At 44.4% G+C, this 15767-nt stretch overlaps 1 protein-coding gene across 4 annotated transcripts in view; it reads left to right on the top strand.

Moving 5' to 3' along the window:
* Window positions 1-12901, top strand: part of MYSM1 (Myb like, SWIRM and MPN domains 1) — an 82983-nt gene extending 70082 nt beyond the window's left edge. For all 4 annotated transcript variants that reach the window (XM_073593865.1, XM_073593864.1, XM_073593867.1 and 1 more), the window contains 3 exons: window positions 93-198; window positions 6086-6143; window positions 12306-12901. In XM_073593865.1, coding sequence (XP_073449966.1) covers window positions 93-198; window positions 6086-6143; window positions 12306-12491 — 350 coding nt within the window. In that variant the 3' untranslated portion in view covers window positions 12492-12901. The remainder of the gene's footprint in view (window positions 1-92; window positions 199-6085; window positions 6144-12305) is intronic.
* The last annotated feature ends 2866 nt before the right edge of the window (window positions 12902-15767 follow it).

The raw sequence follows: 15767 nt of genomic DNA, 5'->3' as shown, positions 1-15767 counted from the left end.
TTAAAATCTGCTACAGATATAAACATTTAAAAACATCATTCATTTCTCTTACATATTCCGGAAAAATTGACATAATTTTTCTCCTCCTATAGGAATACCATACAGGTTTGATGTGGAGCACATGTCCGGTCAGCCGAGCTGGGAGGCCATTTTTGAGAAGACAAGGTGGATTGTCGAGAAGTATCGCCTATCTCACAGGTGTGTGACTCTTAAAGAGGAACTGCAGTCCGCTCACATAATTTGTAATAAAAACATTTTTGCCATTCTGAAGCTTCCCTCCAACCACTTTTGCATATTCTTTTATATATACTGTGATTCTGTACTTGCTAAATATACTGCAGAAATATGTCTGCAACCATATTAACTGTGGGCAGCTGAAGCTGCTGCCTGTTCACTTCCTGGATTTACACAGACACACAGAGGCACACCTCCAGCTCTGCAGCTCTCATTGGCCCTCTTATGACTCACCCCCCTCCCTTCCTGGCAATCTCTCAGGAGAGTGAGAGCGCTGTGCTTGATGTAATAAGCCTAGGCCAATGACCAGACAAGAAACAGGAAGTGGGCTGTATAAGGGATTTACTGGCAGAAAAAAAATGTTTTACTATCCAAAGGTAAAACAACAACAAGGACAGAAGATTTAATAGATGGAAAGATGAAAAAATGACTGAAGGTCCACTTTAAAAATGACCTTTCCTTTTCAATCTGCAGCCGCTGTAATTTTCTGTAAAATGTAAACTGGAGGTGTTCTGTAACACAGATGGTATACAGAACACCCCCCAGAAATGTCAATTCCTGATTGTGTGATTGGCTCACTGATTTTCCAAGAAGTCTGCACTGAGATACAAGTCAGATTTTAACGTTAAATTGGAACTGTCAGAAAATAAAGTCCCGCTAGATCATTTCAGGTTGGCCCATTTTGCAGGTATAGCATTATGTAAAACATTAATAAGTGTCTATACTGTTTATGTTCCAGTAGTACACTGTCTCACCCTGCTCTGCACATGCTCAGTTGCTCTCCATTTTTTTGCTACAGATTTGGCCTACAGATTTACTGCCATTTAGGGACAATCGGCTTCAGCAAAATGGCGGCTTCTGGCAAGAAGGCTCTGCCGAGTATGTAGAGGCCGATCTGCTGACAGCCTTAAAGCGGAGATCCAGCCTGGGTGAAAAAAAAAATGAAAGGCCAGCAGCTACAAATACCGTAGCTGCTGAATTTTAATATAAGGACACTTACCTGTCCTGGGTTCCCACGATCTCGGCACCCGAAGCCGACCCATCATTCGGCTCCGGGTGCAGGCATCCTTACTAAGGGAAACAGGAAGTGAAGCCCTGCGGCTTCACAGCCTGTTTCCTACTACGCATGCATGAGGCACGCGGAGCTTTGAGAGTTGGCCCCGTCGTCTTCTGGGGGACACACAGGTCCCGGAAGGAGGAGGGCACAATAAAACCGCGAAAGGGATGTACCTCGCCGCAGTGACATGGGACGAACATCCTGAATGAAAACATACCCAAAAGGTATGAAAAAATAAAATATCAAAAAACGGGGGGGGGGGGGGGTAGGGTATGCTTTTGTTTCAGACAGAGCTAAATTTTTGTCTGGAACTCCGCTTTAAAGCAGAATTAAACCCTCCTATCCTTTACAGCTAAGGAAGCTGCTTCTGCATGATCTGCAACTGCCATGGTGCTGCACATGTGATCAGTTATGACATCAGCCATTTGATGGTTTGACAGTTTGGTTGACACAATGTGACAGTTAGAAATCCTGGCATTCCAGGAATGTAACTGTTTTAAATCGATGGATATACAGTATCTCACAAAAGTGAGTACACCCCTCACATTTCTGTAAATATTTTCTTCTATCTTTTCATGTGACAACACTGAAGAAATGACACTTGTCTACAATGTAAAGTAGTGAGTGTACAGCTTGTATAACAGTGTAAATTTGCTGTCCCCTCAAAATAACTCAACACACAGCCATTAATGTCTAAACCGCTGGCAACAAAAGTGAGTACACCCCTAAGTGAAAATGTCCAGATTGGGCCCAAATGTGAATATTTTGTGTGGCCACCATTATTTTCCAGCACTGCCTTAACCCTCTTGGGTATGGAGGTCACCAGAGCTTCACAGGTTGTCACTGGAGTCCTCTTCCCCTCCTCCATGATGGAGCTGGTGGATGTTAGAGACCTTGCGCTCCTCCACCTTCCATTTGAGGATGCCCCACAGATGCTCAATAGGGTTTATGTCTGGAGACATGCTTGGCCAGTCCATCACCTTTACCCTCAGCTTCTTTAGCAAGGCAGTGGTGGTCTTGAAGGTGTGTTTGGGGTGGTTATCATGTTGGAATACTGCCCTGTGGCCCAGTCTCTGAAGGGAGGGGATCATGCTCTGCTTCAGTATGTCACATTACATGTTGGCATTCATGGTTCCCTCAATGAACTGTAGCTCCCCAGTGCCGGTAGAACTCATACAACCCCAGACCATGACACTCCCACCACCATGCTTGACTGTAGGCAAGACACACTTGTCTTTGTACTCCTCACCTGGTTGCCGCCACACACGCTTGTCACCATCTGAACCAAATAAGTTTATCTTGGTCTCATCAGACCACAGGACATGGTTCCAGTAATCCATGTCCTTAGTCTGCTTGTCTTCAGCAAACTGTTTGTGGGCTTTCTTGTACATCATCTTTAGAAGAGGCTTCCTTCTGGGACGACAGCCATGCAGACCAACTTGATGCAGTGTGCAGCGTATGGTCTGAGCACTGACAGGCTGACCCCCCACCACCCCTTCAACCTCTGCAGCAATGCTGGCAGCACTCATACGTCTATTTCCCAAAGACAACCTCTGGATATGACGCTGAGCACGTGACCTCAACTTCTTTGGTGGACCATGGCGAGGCCTGTTCTGAGTGGAACCTGTCCTGTTATACCGCTGTGTGGTCTTGGCCACCGTGCTGCAGCTCAGTTTCAGGGTCTTTGCAATCTACTTATATCCTAGGCCATCTTTATGTAGAGCAACAATTCTTTTTTTCAGTTCTTTGCCATGAGGTGCCATGTTGAACTTCCAGTGAACAGTATGAGAGAGTGAGAGCGATAACACCAAATTTTAACACACCTGCTCCCCATTCACACCTGAGACCTTGTAACACTAACGAGTCACATGACACCGGGGAGGGAAAATGGCTAATTGGGCCCAACTTGGACAATTTCACTTAGGGGTGTACTCACTTTTGTTGCCAACGGTTTAGACATTAATGGCTGTGTGTTGAGTTATTTTGGGGGGACAGCAAATTTACACTGTTATACAAGCTGTACACTCACTACTTTACATTGTAGCAAAGTGTCATTTCTTCAGTGTTGTCACATGAAAAGATAGAAGAAAATATTTACAAAAATGTGAGGGGTGTACTCAGTTTTGTGACATACTGTGTGCGTGTGTATGTATGTGTGTATATATATATATATATATATATATATATATATATATATATAGTGGTATTAGGTTGATTACATTCATGTGATAGGTGCTTTTTTTTTCCAATGAGTTGTGCTAGGCCAAGTTGTACATGAAAAGATAGAATAAAATATTTACAAAAATGTGAGGAGTGTACTGACTGTTGTGAGATACTGTAGTTCTGCTTTATGGGCTTCAGCAAAATTATTATTATTATATTATTATTATACAGGTTTTATGTAGCACCAGCAGTTTGCACAGCGCTTAAAATAAAGGCAGACATTACAGTTACATTACAATTTGGTACAAGAGGAATCAGAGGGCCCTGTTCATTAGAGCTCACAATCTAAAGAATGGCCGATTCCAGCAAAAAAGAAAGAGGAGCAATGCTGGAGGCAATTTACAACACGCACTCATTTTGGTGGCATAATTACTAATATTCCTTGCTAAAGAACATTATTTTTTATCAAGTTGTTGTGGGTAAAGTTCCACTTTAGGGAGATCAGATTTACAGTTATATGTAAAAAAAAAATATTTAAAATGAATTTGGATTTTAGCAAGGTAAGAACACAGGAACGATGTCTATCCAGCAGAACTCGAACGAATACAGAGTCTCTAATGTAAGATGTTAATTCTTGAGGTTGGATTCTACTTTGAATAGAAGATCGAGGGATAATGTAATTAATTCCCATTATTTCTGACCTGTTCATAAATACTAAATCAATCCGGGGTCTAATTATATTTCCCCTTCACACATCGACTTATTAACTGAAACCGCTTAATTGGCCGCCTGCTGCAGATCGATTTTTATGCGTCGGGATTTAATGGGATATTGGATTGGAGGAGCAGACTTTGATCTGGACTTGTTCTGATAGGGTTCATCTCAGCACAGCAGACTATTGATCGGGATACTTCCTGAACACACATCTCATCCTTCTTCTTCTCTTTGTGCTAAAGAACATTTTCCACTAACTACACTTTTGGGGTCTGTTTTATAAAGGAAATCGCCATTTCCCCCGACCGTTTTCTTTTCTTTTTTTTGCCCCAGGCAATCTCTATGCTTGTTCACTATATTAGACCAAGTGAAACAATCCAACAAAATCCAGCTATTCTATAGACTTTGCCATACGATAAAGACTTCCTGGTTTAGTTATTTATGAAGTGTTCCTGTATAGCAAGACCACTTACTGTTATCTCACATATATATTATTATTATTATAGCCAAATTTACCACCCTAACTCCTCCCACAGCTTTTACACTACATAGACAGTAATATACCGAAACGTGCGGATTGTTCCCGATTGCTGTGCTATTACTTTGTGGAATGTTTCGCCGAATGGTTCATGAAATATCGTCGTTTTTGCGGCGAAATTGGTCCCATAGGAATGAATGGCGAAATGTTCAAAACTAGAGTGGGAGGTGACAAAAGCTGACAACCCCATGATCACCCAAAACATTATGACCCCCCCATGATCAGCCAAATAATTTATGACCCCCCCCCCCCCATGATCAGCCAAAACATTATGACCCCCCCCCCCCCCCCCATGATCAGCCAAAACATTATGACCCCCCCATGATCAGCCAAATAATTTATGACCCCCCATGATCAGCCAAAACATTATGACCCCCCCATGATCAGCCAAAACATTATGACCCCCCCCCCATGATCAGCCAAAACATTATGACCCCCCCATGATCAGCCAAATAATTTATGACCCCCCCCCATTATCAGCCAAAACATTATGACCCCCCCATGATCAGCCAAATAATTTATGACCCCCCCATGATCAGCCAAAACATTATGACCCCCCATGATCAGCCAAATGATTTATGACCCCCCCCCCCCCCCCATGATCAGCCAAAACATTATGACCCCCCCATGATCAGCCAAATAATTTATGACCCCCCCCCCATTATCAGCCAAAACATTATGACCACCCCCATGATCAGCCAAAACATTATGACCACCCCATGAAAAAAAAATTATAATTTAAAAAAAAAATCATTTTTGAAAAAAAAAAAAAATCATTTTTGAAAAACTTCAACTTTTTTACTACTATTTATACTTTTTAAAATATTAAGCTTTTTAACACTTTTCACAGTTGCTCCGCCCACTCCACCCAGTTACTCCGCCCACTCCAGTTGTAGAGACAAGAACACTTCACACCATTTCCCCAGAAATTGTAGCTTTTCTAGTTTAATTTATTTTTTCACTGATGTTAGGACCTTTTCTACCTCCAGTGGCCAAAGTCTGGCCCCCATAAAGTCTGAAGACCCCTGTCCTATAGTAGTGTGTAGGTCAGTGAGGGGGGGGGAGGGGGGGGCGAGGAGATGGATGCTCTGGGAAATGTCCGTTTCTAAGGGGACTTTGCTTGGCAATTTCTCCTCAGTAGAGCAGCGCTGGCAGCGGGAGAGGCACCGTCTGTGTCTTCTTTGCATGGACGGCCTTTATTCAGGATATAATTAAGCAATAGGGTCCCCTTAATGTCAGTGGGTGGAGGGGGGAAGTTTCTGCACATTTCTTTGCTTGTTTTTGCCAATGTGTTTTCCATTTTTTTTTTTTCAATAATGTCCTCCTCTGTATGGATGAGCCCCAGTGTGATACTTTGCTTTTCTTTATTTCCTGAGCAGCAGCGTTCCGATGAAGAAAAGGTTCCGCCAGGACAGCGATCTGACGTGTCTGCAGAAGGTGCGTTTTATTGTATGGGAAATATGACGCCCTGTCTAAAGCCTTTGTGCTCTTTATTTTCTTCATGTCACACCTCTTTAACTTTTTTTCTCAATACAAGTGAATAGGGAAAGCAAAAAATAACTTGAAGCAGGTTGAGAAGGAACTCAGATGGGCCTTCAATGCAACTCCTCCTACTGATGACCGATAATGCGAGCTGAATGTCCCGGCCATCTACACAAGAAGCCCTAAGGGCTCTTTCACACTCATGCTGAAGAGTGATCCGTGTTCGGATCACTTTACAGATAAGCTTTGACAGGTGGTAAGGAGGCATTTCTCAGTTTAACCATTTTGACCTCCGGAAGATTTACCCCCCCCCCCCCCCCACTCCCTTCACGACCAGGCCATTTTTTGCGATACTGCACTGCGTTTACTTTAACTGACAATTGCGCGGTCGTGCGACGCTGTGCACAAATTACATTTATGTCCTTTTTATCCCACAAATAGAGCTTTCTTTTGGTGGTATTTGTTCACATTTTATGGCAGTGCACATGTCTAGTCAACAATTTCTATGGGGTGTACTTTCTTTTTCACACGTGCGTCATTTATCATTTTGGCCAGCATTTTACTTTAAAGAGGAACAGGTACGATTTATCGCAATGTCTGAATGAGGTCTGTCTGTATTGACAACCGTCAGATTCAAACGTGGACTAAAAGGTGACAGTTGGATAATGAAATCATAAATCTGCTTTCCTTGGGGCTTTACTTGTTCATTGAAGGACACTGAAGACCTCTGAGGTCTATGTACTGCTTATATTGTACTGTCTATAATGCATTACCTATAATGTACTGCCTATATTGTACTGTCTATAATGTACTGTCTATAATGTACTGCCTATAATGTACTGTCTATAATGTACTGCCTATAATGTACTGCCTATAATGTACTGTCTATAATGTACTGTCTATATTGTACTGTCTATAATGTACTGCCTATAATGTACTGCCTATAATGTACTGTCTATAATGTACTGTCTATAATGTACTGCCTATAATGTACTGCCTATAATGTACTTTCTATAATGTACTGCCTATAGGAGATCGGTGTATAAACAGGCTGGTCATTTCCAGCACTAAATCTTATTTATTACAGGCAATTGTAAAGCAGCATCAATTTATGCAGCTCTTTACATTCTATTCATTCAGATTAGTCCTTGCCGTCAGTCTAAGGTCCGTGTCTCCACATATTGGCGTTCATTTCAACGGGGAGACAAGTAAAAGGGGTTATAAAGGCTAAATTATTCCTAAAATAAAAAAAAGATTTTCCTGTTCTATGTTATTGCACAGAGGGGACTTCTACCCCCCTCTTCTGGAGTCACCCACCGGCACTCTCCGCACCTCCCCTTCTGCGAGTGCCCCCCCCATAGCAAGCCAGCTGCTATAGGGGGTACTCATGCGGGCACGTTCCTGAGCCGGGCTGTGTGCATCCATAGCAGGGCCAGGACAAGAGGTGGGCAGGAGGGGCAGCTGCCCTAGGCACTGTGGGATCGTGAGGTTCGGGGGCACCACAGGAAGATGGGGGAAGTGGGAATTTTGGGGGGGGCTAAGAATTGTTCTAGGGGAGGTGTGCTAGAATTGGTGATTTTTTATTTTTGGGGGGGGGGTGGGGTTTAGATTTATGTTAAGAGGAGAGATGAGGGAAGAGGATTTGTGAAGGGATGGGGGATTTGGGAAGTTTGTGCTAGAAAGGATAATATGGTGGGGAGGGGGGGATTTGTGCTAGGAGGGGAAAACATTTTTGAGAGGGGGATTTGTGTTAGTAGAGAAGTAGAGATGATTTGGGGGGGAATTTGCAGCTTCACAGCCTGTTTCCTCCTGCACAAGAGTGACTCGCACTGCGTCTTGTGAATGGTCCCGTAGTCTTCTAGGGCCTGTGATATGTCCCAGAAGACTGCAGGGAAATGGGGGGGGGGGGGGGCAAACTTTCAGCTCAGTTCACTGCGGTGATCTGAGCCGGAAGTAAGAGCAGGTATCTGTCAAAACCAGGTACCCGCTCCTCCCCCCAAAAAGTGGCAAATGTGGCAGTGTGGGGGGGGGAGGGTGCAAACAAGTGGAGCTTCCCCTCTTGGGTGGAGTTCCGCTTTAACCACTTGCTGACCAGCCGCCGTCATTATACTGCGGTAGGTCAGCTCATTCCCGCGAATCGCCGTAGCTGTACGTCAGGCCGTTTTTACAGCTATAGTAGGCGCGTGCTGCACGGCAGAGGAGCTGATGCGCGTGTCCGGTAGCCGCGATCACTCTTCAGAGAGCCAGAATGGGGATTTCAATCCCCATTCAATATAAACAAACAGATCCCCGTTCTGACTGGGAAGTACAGAGCGAACGTCTGTTCCTAGTGATTAGGAACAGCGATCTCTCTCTGTACTCCCAGTCAGTCCCCTCCCCCCCACAGTTAGAAACACCTCCCAGGGAACACTTAACCCCTTGATCACCACTAGTGATAACCCCTTCCCTGCCCAGTGACATTTATACAGTAATCAGTGCATATTTATAGCTACAAATCGCTGTATAAATGTCACTGGTCCCACAAAAGTGTCCGATGTGTCCGCCGCAATCCCGCTAAAAATCACTGATCACCGCCATTACTGTTAAAAAAAAAAAAAAAATTATACTAAAAATGCAATAATTTTGTAGACGCTATAAATTTTGCGCAAACCAATGAATCTACGCTTATTGCAGGCTTTTTTTTTTTTTTTTTTTACCATATGTAGCAGAATACATATTGGCCTAAACTGATGAAGAATTTTTTTTGGGGGGGGGGGGTATTTATTTACAGCAAAAAGTAACTTTTTTTTTTTTTCGAAATTGTTGCTCTTTTTCTTTGTTTATAGCGCAAAAAATAAAAACCCCAGAGGTGATCAAATACCACCAAAAGAAAGCTCTATTTGTGGGAAAAAAAGACATCAATTTTGTTTGGGTGCAGCGTCGCACGACTGTGCAATTGTCAGTTAAAGCGACGCAGTGCAATCACAAAAAAATGGTCATTAAGGGGGAAAATCCTTCCGTTCCTTAAAGCGGAGTTCCACCCTAAAGTGGAACTTCCACTCATTGGATTCCTCCCCCCCCCTCCGGTGCCTCAATTGGCACCTTTCAGGGGGGAGGGGGGGTGCAGATACTTGTATAATACAGGTATCTGCACCCACTTCCGGGAATAGCTAGCCGCAAATGCCCGTCCCCCCCACCCCCCTGTTGTGTTGTGGGAAACACACAGTTCCCACAACACAACGGCGACCTGTGTAGACGGGCAGCGCGACTCGCCCATGCGCGGTAGGGAACCGGGCAGTGAAGCCGCAACGCTTCACTTCCTGATTCCCTGACCGAAGGATGGCGGTGGGGGGCAGCCGAGAGACGAGCGATCGATCGGCTTCAGCTGCCGACATCGATGGACCCTGGGACAGGTAAGTGTCCATTTATTAAAAGTCAGCAGCTGCAGTATTTGTAGCTGCTGGCTTTTAATATTTTTTGTTTAAGGTGGACTCCCTCTTTAAGTGGTTAAAGTGGTTTCTCAAGGCAGGTTTGTTTTTTTTTATCTTCATGCATTCTATGCAAAGCCTTCTGTGTGCATCAGCCCCTCTAATACTTATCTGAGCCCCATCCAGATCCAGCACGAAAGACTCGGCTGTCCGCGACTCTCCCTCTCATTGGCTGAGACACACAGCGGGCACCATTGGTTCCCACTGCTGTCAATCAAAGCCAGTGAGCCAATAAGGAGAGGACGGGGATGGGGCTGAAATCGCGGCTCTGTGTCTGAATGGACACACGAAGCTGCGGCTCAGGTGCCCCCATAACAGGCTGCTTGCTATGGGGGGGGGGAGGGGGCACTCGTCAGGAGGGAGGGGCCAGGAGCTCCGAAGAGGGACCCCAGAAAAGGAGGATCGGGGCTTCCCTGTGCAAAACCATTACAGAGCAGGTAAGTATAACATGTTTGTTATAAAAAAAAAAAGCTTCTGTGCTGCAGGATCCCCCCCCCCCCCTTACCTTCTACTTACCTGAGCCCGATCTCAATCCAGAGATGTGCACAAGAGCACCTCTCTCCTCCTCCTCACAGAGTAGATTGATATTAGCGCTAGCCATTGGCTCCTGCTGCTGTACCCGCCTTAGCAAGCGGCTTGCTGACGGTGGTACTCGAGGGGGGGGCAGAAGCACCAACGGGGGACCCCAGAAGACAAGGATCAGTGCTGCTCTATGTCCAACCAGAACATAGCAATTTGACGCAGGTGGTATCCTAGTTGGGATTTGACCCAAGGGCCCCAGTGCTACAAAGTAGGGATGAGCTCAGGAGTGTTCGGATCCCAGTCCGAACCCACCAGGAAGCTGTCAATGTGCTTGGACAGTAATAAGTGGCCAAGGCATTCCCCATTCATGCAGCTGCGGGGGGCCTTGGCCGCTCATGATTGGCTCAGTACAGATGACCCCCTTCCTGGCGGGTTCAGACTAGGATCCAAAATGCTCATCACTACTGCAAAAGTAGAAGTGCTAACCACTGAGCTGGTAAATAGTGTAGTGCTAAAGAATGAACACATATGTCTATATGTAAATGAATGGCACAAAAATCAATCATGCAAAAAAAAATAACAAGAATGGAAATGTGAAAAAGTCCAATAAATGTGAAGGTCCTGGAAAGGACCGGTGTGAGTCGACCACCAAATAGTGGCTGATCAGGGATGGAATGCACTGGCATTGTCTGGCATAAAGAGCAACAAGGGTGGTACATCTTCAACCGAAAAGGGAAAGTATATCTACTCTTACCGGAAAAGGTGGACTTGAATGTCAGTGACAATGAGTCATTAAGGCAAGGGTGCCGAGTTTGGCAGATCAACGGGAACGCCAAGGAACCCAGGACCTCCAGACACGACTCCAAAGGGTGTGCAGGCAACTGCCAGACCGGACCTCAGATGTAGAGAGCATCAAAGCTGGAATTTGGGCGTAGGAAGACCAAACTGGACCGCAAAGGAACTCACGTCTGGAAGGTTATGGAAAGAAAAAAATGCCTCCCATATGGTGTAGGTCAAAAAGTGGGTTTTTTTTATTCATAAAAACCGCAATACAGCGATAAGAATAAAAACTGTGATCACAAAATAAAAATGGAGGGCAATGTGAGAAGCAGAAAGCCAATTCTGACGCGTTTCCTCCCAAAGGACTTCAACTGGGGCATACGTATGAAAGCAGAAAGCCAAGCCAGACACATTTCGTCCCCAAAGGACTTCAACTGCCCCAGTTGAAGTCCTTTGGGACGAAACGCGTCTGGCTTGGCTTTCTGCTTTCATACGTATGCCCCAGTTGAAGTCCTTTGGGACAAAACGCGTCTGGCTTGGCTTTCTGCTTTCATACGTATGCCCCAGTTGAAGTCCTTTGGGACGAAATGCGTCAGGCTTGGCTTCCTGCTTCTAAACATTGCCCTTCATTTTTATTTTGTGATCACGGTTTATATTCTTATCAATGTATGCCGGTTTTTATGAATAAAAACCCCACTTTTTGACCTACACCATATGGAGGCATTTTTTCTTTCCATAACCTTTCCGGACGTGAGTTCCTTTGCGGTCCAGTTTGGCCTCCCTACGCCCAAATTCCAGCGTTGGTGTTTCTCTACATCTGTGGTCCGGTCTGGCGGTTACCTGCACACCCTTTGGAGTCGTGTCTGGAGGTCCTGGGTTCCTTGGAGTTCCCGTTGATCTGCCGATCTCGGCACCCTTGCCTTAATGACTTGTTGCTGCTGACATTTTCGGTTGAAGATGTACCACCCTTGATGCTCTTTATGGCGGACAGTGCCAGTGTATTCCATCCCTGATCAGCCACTATTTGGCGGTCGACTCACACCGGTCCTTTCCAGGACCTTCACATTTATTGGACTTTTTCACATTTCCATTCTTGTTATTTTTTGTTTGATTTGATTTTTGTGCCATTCATTTACATATAGACATATGTGTTCATTCTTTAGCACTACACTATTATTTAGCATCTTTGTCACAATGTTTATGTAGCAGTTTTCACTTTTCATTTGGGTTAGCGCAGTAATATCTTCCATTTACATCTAACCACTGAGCTGCCCTAGATCTTGTACTTGAACCTTTTTTGGTCATATCAGTGTGGTCTTCATACATGTTCTCTTTGCTTTCTTTACAGCTCTTGACGTGCCTGCGGAGGACGCTGGTGAGCGCAGCCTGCTCGGCGTTTGCCGACGAGTTTCTCAGCCAAATAGAAGATTATTTCCTCACCAGCTATACGAGCGTTAAAGACGATCCGGGAGGGGCTCTGGCCGCAGTTGCTGAAATGGAAACCTCAACATCGGACGCAGCGGCTGATGACTGAAGACTTCCCGGACACACTCTCGGATCTCTATGACCTCTGTGTGTGAAAGGACCAATCACTGGCCATTAAAGTGTGACAATGTAAAGCTTGTAAATATGAACTTTTTTTTCTTTACATTGAACGCTATTGTCACCCTCTACCGGAAATCCACACCTCTTCTTCAAAACTTTTAACATTCTGCAGCATTTTTATTAGTTCAACACATAAATCTATTTGACCCGTTTTTATGCTTTCCGAAAAACCAGAACACTGACTGCACCATCGTCACCAAAACATGGCGTCCCAGCGGCCATCTTAGAAAGACAGAAGTGTAGCTCCACAGCTAACCTGGATTGACTTCCGAAATTGTATAAAATGTTTTTATGTTCCTCAGATGTAATACGCTGTTCAGTAAACATCACAAAAATGTTTGTTTTTTTTGTTTTTTCTAGATCATTGCTCTTTTTTATCACTTTATTTTGGGCAAATCTATAGTTTGAAATGATTGTATACGTTCGTGGTTTTTTTTTTTTTTTTTAAATAACAAACACATTCTAAAAATAGATATGGAGCTGCGCTAAAGAAATATATAATACCACACAAAAGGTGCAAATAGTGCACATAGAAGTTGAAATTGCTCCCAACACCACAGGAAGTTAAAGATTAGTCCATAAATATAAACTTATGTGATCTTCATATAACTTGTGACAACACCACAAACTCGTGCTCCTCCACCACATAGATTGCGTGCTTACCAGAGGCCAACTAATATGAGCTTGCCGCTATTAACCACGCCAGGGCCTTGTTCCAAAGGAATGGCGATGACAGATCTCAAATGGTTGATGCGACAGGAACACACAGCAAACGACTACGGGAACTCAATTGAAGACCAGAAGGTAACCCAAAATGAAGAGGAACTCGCCATAGTGTAAATCGTATTAAAAAACATTTATTAAAAATAAAGGCTGCACTTACACATAGTAAGAAGTAAACTTGCAAAGATAAGAGCCGGCCGGCAAGCAAACGCCCGTCCACTAAGGTACAGAGCTCGATGGCGCCAGCACATCACTCCTCCCGACGCGCGTTTCGTCACCCTCTGACGTCCTCCTGGGGCACGGGCGACGCACTGACTCATCGCACTATATACTGAAAAGACGGAACCACGCCTCGATCTGAGATCCAAGTGGCGGGACCTAAAAGCGCCATATTGGAAGCTGGGAAGGGACATCACTTGCCAATATGGAAATTTATCAATGAAATAAATTTAAAAGGATTTTTGGAATCCTAAGGAAGAGAACAAAGGAAAGGCGATAATCTAAGGAAATGTTTTAACGTGACCAAACATGCAAAAAGGACTTCCCAAAGGATAAACAGACATTCATATAGAAAAAAAATGGCTTAGTACATTAAACCGGCCATTGGGTGCCACTAAGTAGCATTCCCCGGTCAACTTCTCCAACCAACCCAATCATGGTATTGTATTAGACATTCTAAGCTCACAAAAAGGGCAGAGCATTGAGCACTATTCACCCAATTGTGAGCACAAACTGCCGGAAATGGTTCAAAAGGGAGATAAGGGGACACGAAGCAAAGCTCACATCTCTGCCCCCCAATGGTGAAAAATAGGTATGTCAACTAATATGGTAAAACCTCTAGATAAGTACAACAGCAGCAAAAATATAAACTATATAAACCTAGAATGATTAGATTCCAAAATTATATAGATGGTTATAATACCATATATCTCAAAAAAAAAAAACATGTTATACTTATCTGCTCTGAGTAATGGGTTTGCACAGAGGATCCCTGATCCTCCTTTTCTCCCATGCCAAGTGCCCCGCATAGTAAGCTGCTTGCTCTGGGGGTACTTGTGCGGGCTCACTCCCGAGCCTCCCCGGCTCCCTCCTCACTGGATGTGATTGACAGCGGCGGGAGCCAATGGCTCCTGCTGCTGTGTCTGAGCCAATGACGAGAGAGAGAGAGCGGAAAGAGCCGCTGTTCTCGTGCACAGCGTTGGATCAAGATCGGGGCTCCGGTAAGTATAGTGGGGGGCTGGGGGGGAGCTGCATACTGAAGATTTTTTTTTTTTTTACCTTAATGCAGAGAATGCATTTAGCCTGGCCATATATTATACAGTTTTCTTTTTGATTTACCAAAACTATATAATATGGAGGTCAAACCTGAACACTTTCAATTTGTATGCAGTCAGGGCGGCCCTTGTACTACATGGTTGAAGGTAAATCTGAAGGAAATTGAACAAGAAAATTGTATTATGTAAGGTCAGCCTAAGGTGAAAAAAACCTTCAGGCTTTAGAACCAATTTAACCACTTCAGCCCCGGAAGATTTACCCCCTTTAATGACCAGGCCATTTTTTGCGATACGGCACTGACAATTGCGCGGTCGTGCAACACTGTACCCAAACAAAAATTACGTCCTTTTTTTCCCCACAAGTAGAGCTTTCTCGCTATAAACAAAAGACCGAATATTTAAAACAAAAAAAAAATTTCCTACTTTTTGCTATAATAAATATCCCCCCCAAAAAAAATTAAAAATATATTCATCAGTTTAGGCTGATATGTATTCTTCTACATACTTTTGGTAAAAAAGCAAAATGTAATAAGCGTATATTGATTGGTTTGCGCAAAAGTTATAGCGCCTACAAAATAGGGGACATATTTATGGCATTTTTATTTTTTTTTTACTAATAATGGCGGAGATCAGTGAATTTTAGCGGGATTGCGGCGGACAGATCGGACACATTTGACACTTTTTTAGGACCAATGACATCTATACAGCAGTCAGAGCTATAAAAATGCACTGATTACTGTATAAATGTCACTGGCAGGGAAAGGGGTTAACACTAGGGGGCGATCAAGGGGTTAAGTGTTCCCTGGGAGGTGTTTCTAACTGTGGGGGGGGGGGGACTGACTGGAGGAGGAGAGAGATCGCTGTTCCTAATCACTAGGAACAGCAGTACTCTCTCTACTCCCCTGACAGAACGGGGATCTTTTTGTTTACATTGACAGATCCCCGTTCTGCCTCTCCGTGGAGCGATCGCAAGTGGCCGGCGGACATAGCGGCCGCCGTTCACGCGCATCAGTTCCCCCCGCTGTGCAGCGAACACACGCCTGCTATAGCTGTTAAAGGGACCGACGTACAGCTACGGCGATTTGCGGGATCGAGCCGACCTGCCGCAGTATAATGACAGCGGCTGGTCGGCAAGCGGTTAAAGAGGAATTACAGGTATAAATATTTTATACATGGTTCCAGCTTGGATCAATGTAATATACCATACC

The sequence above is a fragment of the Aquarana catesbeiana genome, linkage group LG07, assembly GCF_042186555.1.
Source record: "Aquarana catesbeiana isolate 2022-GZ linkage group LG07, ASM4218655v1, whole genome shotgun sequence".
In the NCBI taxonomy this organism is placed as follows: Eukaryota; Metazoa; Chordata; class Amphibia; order Anura; family Ranidae; genus Aquarana; species Aquarana catesbeiana.
The sequence above is the reverse complement of the archived record's forward strand: the minus strand, read 5'-3'. Positions and strand labels throughout refer to the sequence as shown.